Below are 20,103 nucleotides of genomic sequence, written 5' to 3' on the forward strand. Positions count from 1 at the left end.
CAAATAACTCAAAATTGTAAAGCACTTTTGATAAAAGCGCTATTACAGATGCACCAACATGATGGTCTTGACACGGCAAAAAAAAGGCTGTTTGCCTCTGTACAACAAATTCATATACATGTACAAATCCGCTGGCTGCATATCTGTATAAACCACAGCATATACTGTACTGTAGCAGGCTGAATGGTTATATCTACTTCCATCAGTCAGCGAGGTTTCTGAATAATAGTCACTAAAGGCATGTTGCCCGTCTGCCTATACCTCACACATGCACGCCCAGGCCCCACACACACACACACACACATACGAATCGGAGTCGTGAGTGGATTGGCCTGCTGCTTACCTTCTGATCTGATTGTGCTACACATTTTAAGGGGAGACATATTACATATTTGAGAGCAACTAAGGCATCACAGATACTGAACATTATAGGCTATACTGTACACATATTGTGAGAGAGGGCAAACTTCAATGACAGCAAAGCAAGAGCTTTCCCCGCTTAAGATTTTTTGCCCCGATTTGATTTCATGAGCGCCACTTTTCACCTGAGAGAGAGAGACCGAGGGAGGGACAATGGCATATGAAAACGTGTCCCGCAGAGACACTGTATTATCGTGATTCACTGTCCTGGATACAGAAACTACTGCATTTACAAACAAACATTGTCGATCTCTTGCACGAAAGACCTTGCGGGCTTAGAGGTCTGACTGGAGGTCAGCCACAGTACGACGCCCGTTGGAGCTTCGGAGGGATTAGGTCCTTGCTCAAGGACGCGTCAACAGAGCAGCTGGGAAGCCACGGGACTTGGATCTGGGTCTTCTGATTAGAGAGCACTTTCCTCTGTATACACCATCCCTGGTGCCCTATTCATCTGGCACCATGCCAAACCATTGACAGCCCTGGTGCCCTATTCATCTGGCACCATGCCAAACCATTGACAGCCCTGGTGCCCTATTCATCTGGCACCATGCCAAACCATTGACAGCCCTGGTGCCCTATTCATCTGGCACCATGCCAAACCATTGACAGCCCTGGTGCCCAATTAATCTGGCACCATGCCAAACCATTGACAGCCCTGGTGCCCTATTCATCTGGCACCATGCCAAACCATTGACAGCCCTGGTGCCCAATTAATCTGGCACCATGCCAAACCATTGACAGCACATTGTGGAAAAGAAAAGAAAATAATCACACTTGTGTGAAGTGATGGCCGCTCTTATAATCATACGTCATCATTTGTCATCACATTCCGGCCAATCACTTTTGCCGTCGTCACTTTTCTGTCCTCACTTTTTGAGGGGCGCTAGCCCCTCCTATATACAGGTCTTTAGTCCAGTATAAACTGAAAATCTATGTAATTTATTAAATTACCATTAACCATTAAAAATGCCATTAACAATAAAGAGAATTTAATGTTTGTGTTGGCACCGTTTGTTTTACATCACCATCACCTGATCAACATGAGTTAGACTTTAATATATTAGCGCCCCTCACTTCACACGGGTGTGATTTTTTATCCTCACATTCCGTGCTCAGCCAATCAAACCATCGCTATGGGGTATACACACAAAGCTGGGCATATAGGGCGGGATAGCGCCACTCAATAAGGCAATAAGGGGGGTGGGGGATTAGTAATCTCACTAACATTCCACTTTAGTGCGCTTCAGCAAGTCACTGAACTTGAACCCCCAACTTCTCTGCTGAAGTTGTCGGGCGGACAATATTATTACAAGCAGTGGTGGAAAGTAACCATGTACATTACACACTTTTGAGGTATTTGTACTTTACTTGAGTATTTCCAATTTCCAGTACGTTTATACTCCACTACATTTCAGAGCCAACATTTTTACTTTTGCTCCACTACAATAATCTGAAAACTTTACTTACTAGTGTAAGAGATACATGTGGTATATGTAACCTCTGGATTATTAACATAAGTATATGTATCAATGTTACATTATTATTATCATTATGTTCCATAAAATATATGGATTGTGTCATTGGCACGCCTCTGTGCTCCTCAGTATGCAAGTATTTAGTGTAAGCATTTCACTGAACTCGAGATTGTACAAGTACATGGAGAGTGCTCCCTGTACTCTTGTGTGTAGTGTTCAGTCCAGTGTTGTGAGCGGTTGTCATGAGAATCCAGTAAACAACAGGCGGCTTCTCCCGGGCTACGTAAAAAGGTCACCCTGGACTTGCTTTCTGCAAGGCTCTGGCTTATTTGGAAGTAGAGCATGGTGTCATGTCCCGAGTGGGGGGGGGCTAGCTCCGTAAACAACGCTCCCTTGGAAATATATTGAGGGAGAGAGAGCTGTGCAGGTTTAGCTCACTGGCTGTGCAACACAGCACGGATCTCTGCTTCTGAATGGCATTCACTTTGTGTATTGTATGAGTCTTCAATCAAATTCACGACTTAGACCAAGTGCCAAGTGCCTCCGTCTGCTCTGTCTGACATGGAGGTGGGTCTGGTGTCAGGTGGAATTCTCGTATCTGACTTTTGTTTTGTGAATCTGTTAATGTTAATGTGATGAGTAAATACGAATCATGTTCTGTTGTAAGTAGGATAGGCATTCATGAGCTTTCAGCTTCTGCCTATTCCTTTTGATCATCTTCATGTTTTTGTTTTGTAACAGCTTCCATTCATTGTTGTAAATATTGTATTTGAAACTGAAGGATGGTCAAATAAACTAAACTAAACTATGTATCTGCCTACGATTAACAATCCTAGAAAACACACATTAACCACTTCCACCATATATACATTTTGACCATTTAAATAGCCGATATACAAGCTCACAACAATCCGTTGCGATGCGACAGTTTGTGAGCTTGTAGATCGGCTATTTTCAATATATTTTGTACACATTTTGAACGTGTGAAAAGGGACATTCTGCAATATTAGTACTTTTACTTTTAGTACTTTTTGATGCTGATACTTTTGTACTTTTAATTGAGTACATTTTGAATACGGGACTTCTACTTGTAACGGAGTAGCCTACATCTACATTGCAGTTTTGATACTCAAGTACAACATTTGAGTACGTTTTCCACCACTGGTTACAAGGCAATGTGTAAAGGCAGTCTGTGGGACACATGCTCAAAAGACAATTCATAATAATGATAATGAGGCAACACAAGAATTCAGAGTTATGGAGTATAAGGATTTTACTCGAGTAAGGAGACAAGACTTACATGACCTTTCATGTATGGAATCCCAGTCTGACTCCCAGAGTTACAAAAAGGCGACAGCTTTTATAGCTCACTCCCACACAACCAACCCCCAACATAGCCTCAAGACATTCACCAAATGGGACAGTGACATCATAAAACAAACAGCACCGAACAGCACCAAACTGTAACTTGGAGTATTATTAAATGTTTATCTCTGAATTTCCACGACAAATGCATAGAAGGGGGCATCTGCCCGGGGCATCTCCTTCTACGTCCTTCCATGTCTCGTCTTACTTATAGTACATTGATGCCACATGACTTGCCATGGGGTCTACTTTACAGAATTGCCCAGCAGACCCATATAGCATAGAGTGGAGTTCATAAGCATATTGCTACTTACTCCATACTCCAACGCCCCAAAAACGCACAAAACCGCCTAAATTCACCACACGGGGGAACCCTCGACAGAGCCTGCCTTGGCCTCTGACAGCCTTGAAACGGCCGAGGTTCTGTTGGTAGTCGTCATGGCAGCCAGTTCCCACCTGATGTCGTGTGGGAGTTCAGACTGCTCCAGACCGTACTGAATTACCGCTAGCTACTCAAAGTGCAAATACCTCAAAATTGTACTTAAGTTACTTCACACCACTGCATGTGCATCAAGTCCCATACTGTAGCTGACTCCTCGGACTTCAGTTGCTTATTATTATATATTATATTTATGGAGTGCTTCTCGGACACTCAATTTAATTTGTTTTACGGATTTCTGAGAGAAATAGCCAAAGACGTTATTTCATTCAATTATCGACACTATATGGAGCGCTTTTCGGATACTCAAGTCAATTGCACGTTACACAAATGAAAAAGTATCATTTCAATTCATCCATCGGATGAATGCAATTTCCTAGTACAGTAGACGGAATTATTGTGTATGAAACAGAGCTGTGAACGTGCAGTAGGAGAGTCTGCAGAGCTTGGAAGGCCCTCTGACCCTCATTCCGCCTACCCCTCCAGACTTTACGGAAGTACAAATGGTCATCTATGTGTTTGTGTGTTAGTCTATTGCCTTGTTGGCAAAGGGTTAATGAATGGCACTAAAGAGGGCAGGAGATGAGTAGGATAGGAGTACAAGTGGACAGAGGAAGAGAGAGCGTTGCAGAATATGAGAGAGAGAGAGAGAGAGAGAGCACCAAGTCCAATCTACTAAGAGGTCATATTGACTTTACTACACCATGGGAAGTTGATTAAACCCTCATCCCAAGTGTGTAAGTGTGTAAGTGAGTGTGTGTGTGTGTGAGAGAGAGAGAGAGAGAGAGAGAGAGAGAGAGAGAGAGAGAGAGAGAGAGAGAGAGAGAGAGAGAGAGCATGCACGTGCATGAGTGTTCACATCATCAAAGCATGTAATAGTCCTCTGTTTTTGTTTACACACACACACACACACACACACACACACACACACACACACACACACACACACACACACACACACACACACACACACACACACACACACACACACACACACACACACACACACACACACACACACACACACACACACACACACACACACTACAGGATAGTTGACATTGCTTTTTTAGATCAATAAAGCTGACTACTGCTAGTTTCAATAACAAGAGCCTTATGTGACACATATGCGCACCGCGGCGCACGCACACACGCACGCACGTAGAGCCTCCCATGGTGTTTAAGTCAATATGTCCAAATGGTGGAATGAAATACTGTCCCATCCTTACTTTGCACTCTACTCGTCTCTCATCCCTCTCTGATTACCCCCTGTCACTATATCGCACGCACGTACGCACGCAGGCACGCAAGCACGCACGCACGCACGAGAGAGAAAGAAAGACCATTCCAATATCTGACAGAAGTTGATTTTCCTAGTTGGCAATTTCACTAGTCTGCACTTCGTTTAATGATTCGATGTGCTTGCTGTGAAAATCATTCCTATCACATCTGGAATAAACGCACAGCAGTAATGATACGGGCTGTGTGTGATATGAGATCAATATCAAGCTAATACAGTAGAGGTTTCATTGATAGCAGACACATTTTATTTTTTCTCCACCCTTTATAATATCGTTATTATTTGGTTCAGCTTGGTCCCAGAGTCATGAAACACTTCCTATAATGAGCGAGATATCTGTAACCAAAGACTATTTGCTGTAGATCTACGCCAATGGCGAGGGGCCAGACTATTTGTAATGATGTACAGTGTAGATCTACCGGTACGTCAAAAGCGGGGAATTTGTCCGTAGGCCGGGTGAGATATCGTTGCCCTAAAAAGGGACAAGACATAATGTGGTATCATTTTGTTCATCTGAAATCCAGGAGTGCTAATTGGTGTGATAGCAGTTTCAGAAGGGCAGCTGAATATGATTTTAGGGGTATATCTGATTATGCAAAACCATAGAATTCATTGTCCTCTAAACTCCAAAATGATTCACTTTTATGCACATTTCTGATGTTTGTACCATGGATGGGCATGACCAACATCATATTAGAACAACAGACATGCTGAATTATACTTCTTGTAGCCATACCGGGAAAATCCACTATTAGTCCTTATAGGCCAGAGGCCTTATTATCGGATATCGTTGCCATAAAAAGGGACAAAGCGACAATGTGCTTTTTGTATTGCTACATGTCTGTAGTTTATGAAATGATGTGATAGCAATGTCAAAATGGCAGCTGATTACTTGTTTTTGGCCCTTATATCTGATATATGATGAAAATAATTGTATAGTTAAAGGCATAACTCAACGACTAATGGAGCGATTTGGATGATTCTGACATCAAAGTATACATTTTCTGGGGTGCTGAGTTGATTTAAGAGGTGACTGAAGTAATTCAAGTTCAGGGTCATGTGTCAAAGGTCAATGTCAAGGTAATTTTGGATCAAAAATGTCCTATAATACTACACATGTCTTGGATTGGTTTTGATTGCATTTTCTCCTGTCTACCTCTGACTCGGAAGCCGTAGATTAAAGTTGCACAGGTTGTGGAAGAGCGTAAAACACTGAAAACACTAAATTACGTCTATATGTCAATGGCTGTAATGAACTATGGAACCTCTTCCTCATCAGAACTGTCCTGTTCAACTGTAGGCATTGAATCTTCCTCAGGTGCTTGGCTTGTACAGTTCTGGAGTTTGCAGAGGTCTGTACATCTCAAACCATTGCTGAGACAACTGCAGTTAGGAAGCTTGCATACTTGTGCACATTTACAGGCCAAAAACTCAAGGACTACATCTGGTGCAGGGGCTGTGTGCATCCACTGAATGCACTACAATCTGGTGCAGGGGCTGTGTGCATCCACTGAACTGCTAACTCTCCAACATCTATGGGATCTGTCTGCAGAGAGCATCGCCATATTCTAGTCTGGTAATTGGCACGGAGGGCATGGAGAAATAGACATTCTCTACATGGTGGGAATTGACTGCAGCATGCTGCAGCATTGGTTCTAGAACTGCAGCATTGGTTCTAGAGCTGCAGCATTGGTTCTAGAGCTGCAGCATGCTGCAGCTCTAGAACCAATGCTGCAGCATGCGCCTGCAGCATTCATTGTCCGTGTTTTAGTTACAAACTGAATTATATGAATTGCAGTCCTAAAGGAGTTGTCACTATTAACATGGATGTTACAGTGCATATAAATACTTTGATGTACATACACACACAATATAATTTTGTGTGTGGACGCGTGTGTGGGTGTGTGTGTGCGTTCGTGCGTGCGTGCGGGTGCGTGCGTGCGTGCGTGCGTGCGCACATGTGTAAAGTATGTGTGTGTTTTGTAGAGATTCATGTTTGTGTTTCTGTGCCTGTTGCATAATATGCTATTTTCACTCAATCCTATTACATCAAAGATATTCCCATCATATGATATTCATTCCAACCCAATTAATATTCATTCGTCTCAATGATTAGCTTATCAAAAGGATAATATTTTCTGTCTGAATACATGCAGTTTAATCAATATACCCACTGCCCACTATTGCTGCGAGATAATGCCTGGATAAGGAATACCCCCAAAGATGTTTTTTAGATTAAACGTTGCTCCTGCCATAGGTATGTTTCACATCTACTGTTTAATAAGAAGGACTGGAGAACAATACATAGGTATGGCCAAGCTCTATGTAAATACGGGAATGTTCACACCCCCAAAATACACAAATAATCTGTAATTATAGAGACATTTTTGCAATATAATTTAACGACTTAATGACACTAAAACGACTTTCTGATGGAATAAAAACATTCTTTAATATTCCAACTGTGTTAATGTGGCTAAAAAACGAAAACCACAAAAAAAAGAAAGGTATTTTGGTCTATTGTGAAGTTTCATTAGAGCCGACTTGTGGTTGAAAATACTGGGAGGGGTCACATAATTAGCAATGATCACAATATGATGGAAAAATCAACCATATTCAACCGGATCATATAATAATTAATAATAATAATAAATAATTACCACAGTAACAAGTATTTATAACGATGGGCACAAAAAGACAGTACTAAGGCTATGTAGATTCTCCAAATTCACATACATATTGTATGCATTTTTACCAATAAAGATCACACTCTCGTGAAGTGAGTCACATCATCATACATCACATTCCGTGCTCAGCCAATCAATATAGCAAGCGTTGGATCCTCTCCGACAAAAACTCAATCAGTGACATTCTTCAACTTCCCCTTTTCAACTCTATAGGAAACCTTCAGATCCTGACCTGAACATTGAATTGATTGATATCATCATGTCCTTTCTGGAGTTGCTCATTTCAGCTTTCACTACATGAGCTCAAGAAGTGATTGCCTTCATAAATCATACTGTACACCTCAAAAACGTGAGCGACACCCACAGCCACAATACTAGAGGGAGCGAGAACAACAATCTGGTACCACCCACTTTCAAAACAAGTATGGGAAAAATTCTCCTTCTACAGCACTGCCACCCAAGTGTGGAATGCCCTGACCCCCTCCCTCAAAACATGCAGATCACTTGCATTAAAAAAAAGAGGAAATGATCACTTCTTCCTTAAAACATTTTTTAATGAAGAAGCAAAGATTTGAGTTAGAAACGTTCACTCTGAAAGAATATAATTTTTCTTTTTTCATATAAGCGTGGCACTCTGTGCCACGCTTATATGAGCTTGTAGATCTGCTATTTTTCAATAGCTAAAGCATAACATACAGTAATGCTTAAAACACCAAAAGAGGTACAGGCCTGAAAATGCACCTTTCAGCAGGCAGAAGGGAGAGGAAATAATCACTTCTCCCTTAAACAGTTGATGCACCCACTTCCTTTCTTCCCCACTCTGCAGTTTGTCTTTGTTTTCCCTGTGATGATATTGAATTGTCTTCATGTCATGTCTATGAATTGATTGCATGGCACCTAAAAAGAAACAAGACCGCAAGGACATTTTTTCAGTGCTATTCCTTTTGGACTGAGTGTTTGACTGTACTTCACTGTTGCTGTTTTTACATTTATGTCTAAAAACGAATCAATCAATCAAAACACAGAGACCGTTTAGAAGAAGAGTGTGTGGAATGGATCAACCACTAAACCCTATACGTAGCTGACCGGGGGTTCCCCAGGGGTCTATAATTGGTCTGCTTCTTTTTATTCCCTCTACACCAGTGGTCTTCAACCTTTTGCATATCAAGGCCCATTATTCTTTCAGCGTTTGAGCCACGGACCACCATTTGATGGGATTTAGCCTCTCAGACCCAACCCATTGATCAAAAATAATTCTACATTATGATGTAGACTTGTAAATTAAGTAAATTAAACATAAAAGGTGGATTTAGCGGATTCGGTAGGGAAAGACAATGGGAAAAAAGACGGGTTTAGCGGATTCCGCAGCAAACCTGTAAACTTTACGTTTTCCAGTGTGTATCTCCATCAATGAACATAATGTTACATTGTCTCGACTATATATGAATATTCTTATAATAGCACACCTTTCAGACAGTATGGGGGATTTATTCATTATAATAACCAAAGTTATTGATTGAATTAATTCAAATGATTGAGCTGCTTTTTGCTATAAAATGGATGCAGGGACAATCACACAAATTTAATTTGCAAAGGTCTTATCTGGTAAGAAATTGATTCATTTTGTACATTATGCGGCACTAAATTGCAATGTAAACACATCACATGGTTTTGGAAACCTTGACAAATCAATCTGAGTATAAGTCTGGGACAAAATCAATGGAGGCATTGTGCACTGTGTTACAGGGAATCAAAATGTAATAAAAGTCGCAGGTTGTTTACAATTGCCGGCTAAATTGCCGGCTACAAATTTCAATTATCGTGCATTTTGACTTTTGACTCCTATGAGCTGCGCCGTTAAACCCATCTCGATGCCAGAAGTCCAAGTCATTGTTTGTTTGTGATATGTCATTCACGGTTAAATAACAACAGAATGGCGGGCGGCGGTGATGTCACAGCTCCCATCGGCAGCCGTATACGTTTGGCAGCCGTTGTTTTGCATCCCTCTGAGATAGAGTGACACAAATTGGTGTGATAAAAGACAACAAAGGGAATCCCAGTTGTTCAGCAGCACCGGGACACTGGATGGGTATACTGTAAGCCCACGCCATACAATCCTCCGTGATCCTGTGTATCCATTTGTAACTCAGAGAGTGTATACGAATGAAACCACATCATTTGCACGGTATCCGACGTTTCAACAGTCCGCAAGCAATGAGGCCTGCATGCGTGCATGTTTTTGACGCATCAAATCCATTGCATCGGAGGGTGACCAGAGGGCCTTTGATACAGAGGGTCTAGTAAACAGTAAGTCACGTCAGCGAGATTTCAAACCTGCTGTCGAACTGTTTCTAATGGATTCTATAGGCCTACAGTACCATAATATACCAGAGAGAGAGCGAGAGAGATGCCTACAGCAAAACAATTTCACACACATACATCTCACACACACACGCAGGATGCCACAGCCATGCTGTGATGTAATGTAACAGGACATACAGTGCAAGCACCATGGTATGTAATGCTGTAACAGCGTGATGTTGGCACAAAGAACCACACTGCTTAAGAGTGCACACGCACGCAAACCAGCGAGCACAGTGCCAGACATACACACTATGCACAGCATGTGCTTGCTCACACACACTCACGTACTCACACACACACACACACACACACACACACACACACACACACACACACACACACACATACACACACACATACACACACACACACACACACACACACACACACACACACACACACACACACACATATTGATTGGATAGGGAACATTGTGGGAAAGCAATAAAAAAATAACAAAGGCAGTTAGATGAGAGGAGTGTGTGTGTGTGTGTGTGTGTGTGTGTGTGTGTGTGTGTGTGTGTGTGTGTGTGTGTGTGTGTGTGTGTGCGTGTGTGTGTGCACGCGCGCACACGCACGAGAGAGAGAGAGAGAGAAAGAGAGAGAGAATGTGTCACTTTAAAATGTTTCCAAGTTGTGTTTTTCACAGAAATCCCTTAACAGGAGAGGAAACTGTACCTAGGGACCAGAAACCTTATACTTAAAGATTAAACCATACTGCCTGTGTGTGTGTATGTGTGTGTGTGTGTGTGTGTGTGTGTGTGTGTGTGTGTGTGTGTGTGTGTTCGCCGTGACACGGATCGAGCGCCATAGCGTGCGTGCGTGCGTGCGTGCGTGCGTGCGTGTGTGCGTGCGTGTGTGCATGCGTGCTTGCGTGCGTGCGTGCGTACACACAAAAGGGGCTTTGATGTTGGTGTTTCTTGAGCTTAGCAGTGAAAAGAACAGGCACGTGTGCACGCATGCACACACAATCAGGAGAGGCCAGCACTCACTCCTCCCATGCAGCCTCATCAGCTTGTTCACGCTGAGCGATTAATGCTAACTGGTTAAAGACAGAGTCATTCATCTTACCACAATGATGTAAATGCAACTGTATGTGGCCTTGAATTGTTTGTCAGATATTTAAATAAAACATATTATACACTATATAAAATATCATATACCATACACACACACTGTACAGGCTATATTATGAATTTGGAATGAATTATATTTTCGTCAATAAAAACAGCTCCCCAAAACGTATACATAACACATTGAAAGATACAATGCACAAAACCAGACCGGTGCTCGGCTGTAGAGCACAGAGTCGGTAACGATGGAATGATGCATGTAAGATAGATAGCATGCCATTATGAAAGTAAAGACCATGAACATCACAGATTGTAAGTGATACACTTCTGGTGCTCGTATAGTTTGCTGAACAAGCCAACAGCAGTATAGACACAAAAGACCTCTCAAATACATGTATCGTAACTGCCTAGCATCTGCCAAACATCAACGAAACGCCTATTGTTTGCTCCAATGATTGAATAAAGCTTAAAATTGATTTTTAAAGCTGATCTTTGTGTCCAAAGTCACTCGACAAGAGTCGAGTATAGGTGTGCCAAGGCTGTGTTGCCAAACAGGAAAAGTGAACATAATCTGGAAGGACGTGAACAGGGACTCAATTAGTAAATTAGTAAAATTGTAAAACAAACACCCCATCAGCGACCATCGACTCCCAGGCTCAGCAAAGAAGGCAGTCCCGGACTGCTATATGTATATGGTTTGTTTTTGCTCATATAAGTATGATGGTGTCATGTGTCGAAAACAGCGATCTCAAGCTCACAACGTGTGGCGGATGCTGAGACCGTCTATTATAAATCGACCATAAGTTATTTCATTGTCCCCAAAAGTCTATTATATGTCCCCTATCCTATGTATGTTCAACACCAGATATAGACACAGCCTCGCTGGGTGTAAAGTGCAGCCTCTCCCAAAGACTGGAGAGTGGAGACACAAATCAAGTGCTTGGCAGTTGGCAGGGAAAGCAGAAGAGCTAACCATCAGTGCCTTGCCACCCAGAATAACCAACCCAGATCTGTCAATTGCTTTTTGTTAGGAAAAAAACAGGTTTGTATTGAGATGTCCATGTAGAACTCATCACACCATGGTCAACTCGCTCTATTGGCTGCAGCTTGCAACGTAAATCAAGAAGGCAATTACATTGGTTTCTCTTCATTTATAAATGTGTTTATTTTAGGTGCGATTCTTACCTAAAGCAGTACTTGGCCCAGTCTACTTTGTCATATCCACTTGGTTCGGACATCTGCAATACCCTTACTTTAAAATACCAGAACTCCTTAATGAGGTTGGTTGGAGGTCTTTCTGCTACAACGCCCCATTTGATTGGAATAATCTTCCTCTATCTCTTACATGGATTTCATCCTTCAGTGGCTTTAGGACTTCCCTACATTCACATCTTTATTCAACTTGTTTATGCTTCTAAACTGACATGTACCAATGCAATACCAATGCAATGACATTTACACTGATGTATTTGTCTTCTTTCCTCGGTTCCCACTTCCCACACTTCACCCTTTTTGCAAAAGAATATTTATGTTAATGACGTTTAGAAGATTTAGAACACTTTCCTGGGGGTCTTTATGTGTGTGATTTGTGGTTTTAGATATTTTAGATTTTAGCAGTGAGCTAAATGTCATGGACACTGGTCTCACTTCCTTCCTGGACTACAACTCCGACAATGCTTTGGTGCACTGTTCCTCCTTGTATAGGAAGTAAGTACACCCAGTGTCCATGACTCTGCTAAAATCTAAAATATCTAAAACCACATATTATTACACAAATAAAGACCCCCACAAGGAAACAGCTGGTGATGTGGTGGTTGGTGGGGTGGGTGCGAGAGGGTGAGCAATCTGTCTGTGTACAGGATATAATGTATGTATCTGTATATTATCTGTATACTGTATGTTTTATCCTATTTATGTTTCGTGGGCGCCCCTTGAAAATGAGATGCTGCACCTCAAGGGGCTACCCCTTCAACAACAATCTGAAAATCTGAAATGTGCTTCTCTCAGCACAGGGTGCACTTTGTGAAGCTCACATTCCCTTGGTTGGGGGATTTGTGGCAACATCACACCTGGGCATCAGCCGACAATTAAGCCCTGTGCCTGGCCATAAAGGAAACGTGAAGGGTAGTGGCAGAGAGAGTGGAGTATAGCCTTTGGGTTCTGGATGAAGAGGAAAAATCCCAGCTCTGGTCTTCCAATTAATCCTGCTAGGCATTATGCAGAAGGAGGTGGTTCTGGGATGCCAGCCTGCCAGGACACCCAGACACATGTTCTCAACGTTAACACCCGTCTACAGGAGACCTTTCTAATAATTCGATAACACTTTAGTCTAAAAATATATATACTAGTAATATTTTACATCAAAATCATACAAAACAAAAGTACTTAAACATTCAGGTAACCAGTCAGAAACTATACATGTGAGCACAGTTGATTTGATTTCCACCATAGTTTGAGTCCTGTTTGTGAAAGACATTACCATGCATCCGTCTCTAGTTGTAGAACCGTGGGCAAAGAGTTCCAAAGGTTTGCCCCCTTTGCTGTTTGAATATTATATGGATATGGTATTCATGGTCTGCTACATGCGTATGGCTCCTTCCTTGCTCAGCACAATTAGAAGAAAACTATAGGAGAAGGGAGATATATATAACAAAGGCCCCCAGGGGAAAACAGAACCCTCAAGGGGGGAGCCTACTGGTGGTGCTGAGGTGGCGGTGGATGCACTGAAGACCTAGTATACACCAGCCAATCTGCTCACTCATGTTTTACTTAAGAAATATTATGAATGCATACTATTATTTGCATGATGTAGAACTACACCTTTACAAGTAAAAGTCCTGAATTAAAAATGTACTTGAATAAAAGTACAAAAGTATTGATACCAAAATGTAATTTAAGTTAGAAAAGTAGAAAGTACTCATGTATGCAGAATGCCCTATTTCAAGTTTTCAAATGCATGAACATCTTTTGAAAATAGCAGATCTACAAGCTCACAGTGCGTCACATTGCGGCACATTGTGAGCTTGTAGATTGGCTACTTTCAGGAGGTAGAGCAGAGCCCACCACACACCGGCTGTGTCCGCCGCGCGACACATTATTTCGGACACATTATTTCCAATGAACCTATCGCACACCGGCTCCGTCCGCCGCGCCGCCCGGCGCGCCGATAGAACACAGTTCTATTTTCCAGGCGGCGCAACGCGCCGAGCCGCAGACGGTCGCAGACGGTGTGCGATGGGCTCAGGTCGCCCAATGATCCATGGGTCAGCGGTTCGAATCCCGGCTCCTCCTGTCTACATGTCGAAGTGTCCTTGAGCAAGACACTGAACCCCAAATTGCTCCCGATGTGCTGGCATGCATACAGTATATGTATATATATATATATATATATATATATATATTTTTTTTTTAACTATCTACAAAGTAACTAATGTTTTTAAATGAATGTAGTGGAGTAAAAGTACAATATTTGCCCCTTAGATGTACAAGTAAGTACTGTCAATTGAAAATAATCAAGCAAAGTAAAACAAATACCTCAACATTGTACTTATACTGTAAGTACTTTAGTTACATTACACCACTGCCAAACTGCAGTACAGTTACTATACAGTATATGTGACAATGAGACGAGACGGAAGACAGTGGAATGAGGTGAGTTTAAATACGCCGCCAATTTTGTCAGCTGCAGTGGTCCACGTCAGCGTTACATAAGCCACATACCGGTACATTGGGTGCACGTGACCTTCTCGAGTATCGAGTATCCGCCTGAACTAGCTCCACAAGCTACGCATCATTTATACAACCATCTCCCGGCATCTCCCTCCTTCTCACCGCATCTCTCCACTCTCGCTATCGCTTTCCTTTCCTATACACTTTCCTTCAGGGGAAATTAATTGATGATTATCTGGTCTTGCAGGGCTGGTTTGCAGACGGACATTTTATCAGCGAGGCCTTGCTTTCCACCACTTAGAGGCAGCATTTGATTCTTCCTCGACCCCACCCCTGTTTTCCCATTCCTCTCTGCCAGCTCTCCCTCTCACTCCCTATAGATGGACCTCGGGGCTCTTATCAGCTACAGCCCTGTGTTAAGGCTCAAGGCTCCATTTGGTTTGCTTCAATAAAGCACGAGCAAAGATTTGCTAATATAACTAGCCTTATTACCAGACACGCGTACACCGTGAGGGAGAGAGGAGAAAAGAGTGAGGTGGGAAGCAGGTTTTTCAGGGCAATAAAAGGACAGAATAGAAATCTTCCTGTTATATTTATACAAAGGGACAGAGAGAGAGAGAGAGAGAGAGAGAGAGCGGCAAAGGCAAGAGGAAAACGAGGGAGAGAAAGGATGGGATATTAAAGAGAGAGAAAAGGAAGATGACTGGAAGAGAGAGGTGGCGGAGAGAAGAAGGGTTAAGAGGGAGTAAGGGAGAGCAATTTCAAAATCCTCGGATAGAACTGATTGGAGACACACACACACACACACACACACACACACACCATTTGTAGTATGTTATGCAAGCTTGAATCCAACACATACCTTTGTCAGTAATAAACATAAAATGTCCTGTTCAAAGGCTGTGTGTGTGTGTGTGTGTGTGTGTGTGTGTGTGTGTGTGTGTGTGTGTGTGTGTGTGTGTGTGTGTGTGTGTGTGTGTGTGTGTGTGTGTGTGTGTGTGTGTGTGTGTGTGTGTGCATATTAATATGAATTATAAACAATATATGTATTTATTCAATTAGTGTTACACAGAGTTAAATTATCTTTAATTCAGTACACCATAACAGAGATGAGGGTTGGACATAGGCCTACTGTAGAAATTGAATCCTGACATATTTCTGGACAACCATAAATTGAGCCATAAATCAAAGCGTTTTCAGAGCTCAACAGACTAAAGGCCTAAAATTGCAAATGTTATTACTTTTTTATGGTGTGGCATCTAAGGGGCAAGCCATCTAGAAATGCATTCATCCCTATGTAAGTCCCAGAACTGTTTGGGTCCGACCTTGGGTCCAACCGCCATTCCGCCAGTATTACAAGAACTCATCCCCAGGGCAGCCACACCATTATTAGACGTTGTTTTGTTTCGTAATTATTAGGAAAAAAACACAAAACTAAAAACGTTTTGCCTATAGCAGCAAGTCTCTAAGGATCGTCTAAACACAAGTTGCTTGAAAACTGGCTGAATATTCAAGTAATGGAAACGTCATGACTCCCTCAAGCATAATGTCCTTTTAATGCATGCGGGGGCCGGGATTTTTCCATTATTTTCATATATATAATTTGAATGTTAATTTTGCTAAAGTTATATGCCTTTAAAGTGTCAAACTTTGATATTATCAAACATAAATATCAAACATATCAGTCTACATTTACAGAAGCAGGGATAAAACATTATCCAAACCAGCTATACATATAAATGCCATTCACAGCGGTACTGTGATGTGATGTTTGTTTGATGCAATGGATTGAACAGTATATCACTTTGGTGTGAGTGCATGATGATCATTAGGCTGTTTTGCTGCCCCCGGCACATTAGCCACTGGGTTGAAAGTACTACTTGTTGTTCTTCACCGGCTCAGTCGGTATTATCTACCTGCCTGCACTCTCCCTGCCTGCAAATTGACAGCTCAGGCAACGAGATGATGCATCAAAATGTTCAGTTAGACCTGTAAGAACCAGTCCAATACTGTCAACAAGCGGTGCTGTGCTTTATTGATTTCAAAAAGACATTTGATCCACTACCTACATAGAAGCATGATGATCAAGATACACAAGGCTTATGGCGTTACTGCCCCCCAACCTGGTACAAGAGTCAGACGGTTTGTCCTGGATTATGTACTTAAGCCATCAGTGGACGGGAGCCACATCACGCCCCGTTTCCTCTCATCTACAGTATGAACTAAATAAAAACTAAGCCATGATGACTAAAACTATGACTAATTATACTGACAATCGTATCGACCGAAACTACCGGTAGACTAAAATGTTAAGGAGGGACTAGGGAGCCGAAAATAGCCGATCTACAAGCACACGACGACGCGTTATAAGCTTGTAGATCGGCAATTTTCAGCATGCAACCAGGTGTGAAATCTGCCAGTATAACATCATCGAGGCCCGCACAAATGCTACTTTGTCGACTGAAAAACAACTGTAGACGATAACTAAGGTAAAATCTAAGTTTACTCCCAAAATCAACACTGCAGCCAACCCAGGGCACAGCCAGGAGGGCAAAGTGGCGCACGGCACCTACTGTACGTATAGACAAACTGAACGTATAGACAAACTGAACGTATAGACAAACTGAACGTATAGACAAACTGTACGTATAGACAAACTGTACGTATAGACAAACTGTACTGTACGTATAGGCAAATGACAGGCAGCAGAGCTACAACAGCGCAGAGCTCAACACCCCATGATGCGAGACTGGAAGGTGTGGAGGGCAGCGATTTAGGAGCACTCTCTCCCCCATTGCATAACTTCATCAGAATGTCACATGCAGTATAGTCTCGCGTAAGCCATGCAGACAGACTGTTGCCTCTTGCAATTTTAGTCATACATTCTGGAGCACCGGAAGCTCTGATCATGAGTAAGCGATAAAACGGAAGGGAAGCCTCCTCCCCACTTCCGTTTCGTCTTTACAGTCACGCAAATACGCGAGACTATACAACTAGGATTCTGAACATGTAATCAACAAGCGTTTGTACGGGGAGGCTGAGAAAGCAGACGCCAGGAGAATGATCGATGCATCGTTGAATAGTACTGGCACGAGTTCGCAAAATGTATGAATAAAAGATACGGGATTAAAGGCAGGATTAGTTCTAAATGTTTAAAAACTGTTTTAATTATTTGAGAATATTATGATCAATGGCTTTTCTTTGTTTTAGTTCTTGAATTCCCCTCAGTCTTGGCAGAGTTGCTCTGGTGTTTTGAACTACGTGTAGTAAACACTTACCTGCATACATAATACGCAAATGTGTGCATGCTCCACACGCATGCACGCACGCAACCACGCGCACGCACACAAACACACACACACCCTTACCTTCATATACAGCCTTGAAGCCCTGTGCGCTGACAGCAAAGTCGGTGGTAAACCACAGGGCCAGTATGGATCCGGAGCTGACTGTAGGGGAGGGCAGCATGAACCCTGACAACCTGGAAAAAACATGGACAGGAAAAAAAAGGATTTGAATAAAAACACACTAGATCCACTATTGCTGAGAGCAGACCCCAACGAACCTGCAACATGAAAGACAATAGAATAAATCATTCAAAGACACGCCAGTGCTATGGCACATAAAATCCTCCACTGGCGATGGAAACGGAGGTTCCATTGCAAACTCTGACAACGTTAGGACGCGGAATTCTCCGGTTTGACATTCTACAATCTGTACTCTGTTTGAACTGGAAAACCGATTACTGTAAAAGCACACGATAGCCTGTTGATTACTGTAAAAGCACACGATAGCCCGTTGATGAAGAATTATCAGGTTGGGAATCGTGGATATTGAGGTAAAGAGAAGAGTGAACATAAAAAAACTAAACAAAAAACAACAGCAACAAAACATATTGTGATTCAATAAGGCAACACCATGAAGCTATACATTATCTCCACCAAGCAGGTGGAGGACGTGGCCATGGACCGGAACTATAGTCAATCACACAAGGTGCACAAGGTATCAACAAATCAGACTTTATCTATTACAGCAAAAGCTGCATAACAAATCAGTTCAGAATTATCCTCGCAAGATTAGTGTGTAGCCCAGGGGAAGGCAACCTTCGGCACGGGTGCCAACATTGGCACAGTGAAGGGTGATCACAGGCACACTCATGGCATAAGTGTGTGAGAGAGGATTTTTCTTTTGAAAATAACATAACTCTCTCAAATGCATGCAAATCCTGAACTGTGACTGGGGACGGAGTCTGGGAGATAGGTGGGTTATTAATAATGTTCATTACAATGTCCCGATGTGAAAGAAAATAGTCAGGTAGAAGAAAGAAATGTTGTTATATTTTATGACAATCAACATCTGTTGGAATTGCGGTGCCATAATTCAACATAATGTTGACATGGCACACTAGCTAAAAAAACAAAACACGGCACTTCAAGTCAAAGAGGTTGCTGACCCCTGGGGGGGTGGCACATACTGCATATTGCAATGTACAGTATTAGGCTATAACATTGTTACTGTAGGTTTGTACCAAAGACATGCCACACTACAAATTGAGTTGTTCAGTAGAAGGATTTATTTCCATATACTGTAGCCTGTCTACTACTGGTTGCTCTGTGGTAATTAATAAAGTAATTAGAATCCTTTATTGTATCCCTTTTCCCTCAGTGCCTTTTCATACAGTACTTCACAACAACACCAACATTATGATTATACGTACCAGACACAGAACAAGTGAGTCAAACATTCAACAGGGAATGAATAGACTATGACATAATAAAATAATTGTACTATTATGTAACATGTACACAGTAAATAAAGAAACCTTGCAAGTAATGTGTATGAGATCGACAGTGCATCTGTTGTTCATCACATATGCTACTTGTCTGTGTCTGCAAACATCACTATTATGTAATTCCTATACATAAACTATGTAATTCCCTTCTTTTTGGTCTCCCCACAAACTCCTCCATGAACTCCAACTAGTCCAGAACGCTGCTGCCCGTCTCATCATCAGAACCTCTGTCCTCAGTCACATCACCCCTCCACTGGCTCCCCATCAAATACCGCATCCACTACAAGATCCTTCTCCATACATCCAAGGCCATTCATAACCTCGCCCCCCATACCGGTCTGACCTTGTCCACATCAGCATTTCCACCTGGTCTCTTAGGTCTGCCTCCTCCATCACTCTGAAAGTCTTCCCAGCCCGTCTGTCCAGTATCCACCATGGGGTCAAGAGCCTTCAGCCGCTCTGCCCCTCACCTCTGGAACTCCCTCCCCCCTGATATTAGAAACATGGACTATATTCACC

At 42.3% G+C, this 20,103-nt stretch overlaps 1 protein-coding gene across 1 annotated transcript in view; it reads right to left on the bottom strand.

The window, feature by feature from the left end:
• Window positions 1-20,103, bottom strand: part of LOC308315110 (CUB and sushi domain-containing protein 1-like) — a 694,698-nt gene that overhangs the window by 482,101 nt on the left and 192,494 nt on the right. The window contains exon 3 of the mRNA XM_080762946.1: window positions 18,161-18,273. Coding sequence (XP_080619072.1) covers window positions 18,161-18,273 — 113 coding nt within the window. The remainder of the gene's footprint in view (window positions 1-18,160; window positions 18,274-20,103) is intronic.

This window comes from Protomyctophum bolini, assembly GCF_963924005.1.
Source record: "Protomyctophum bolini genome assembly, chromosome: 1".
NCBI lineage: Eukaryota > Metazoa > Chordata > Actinopteri > Myctophiformes > Myctophidae > Protomyctophum > Protomyctophum bolini.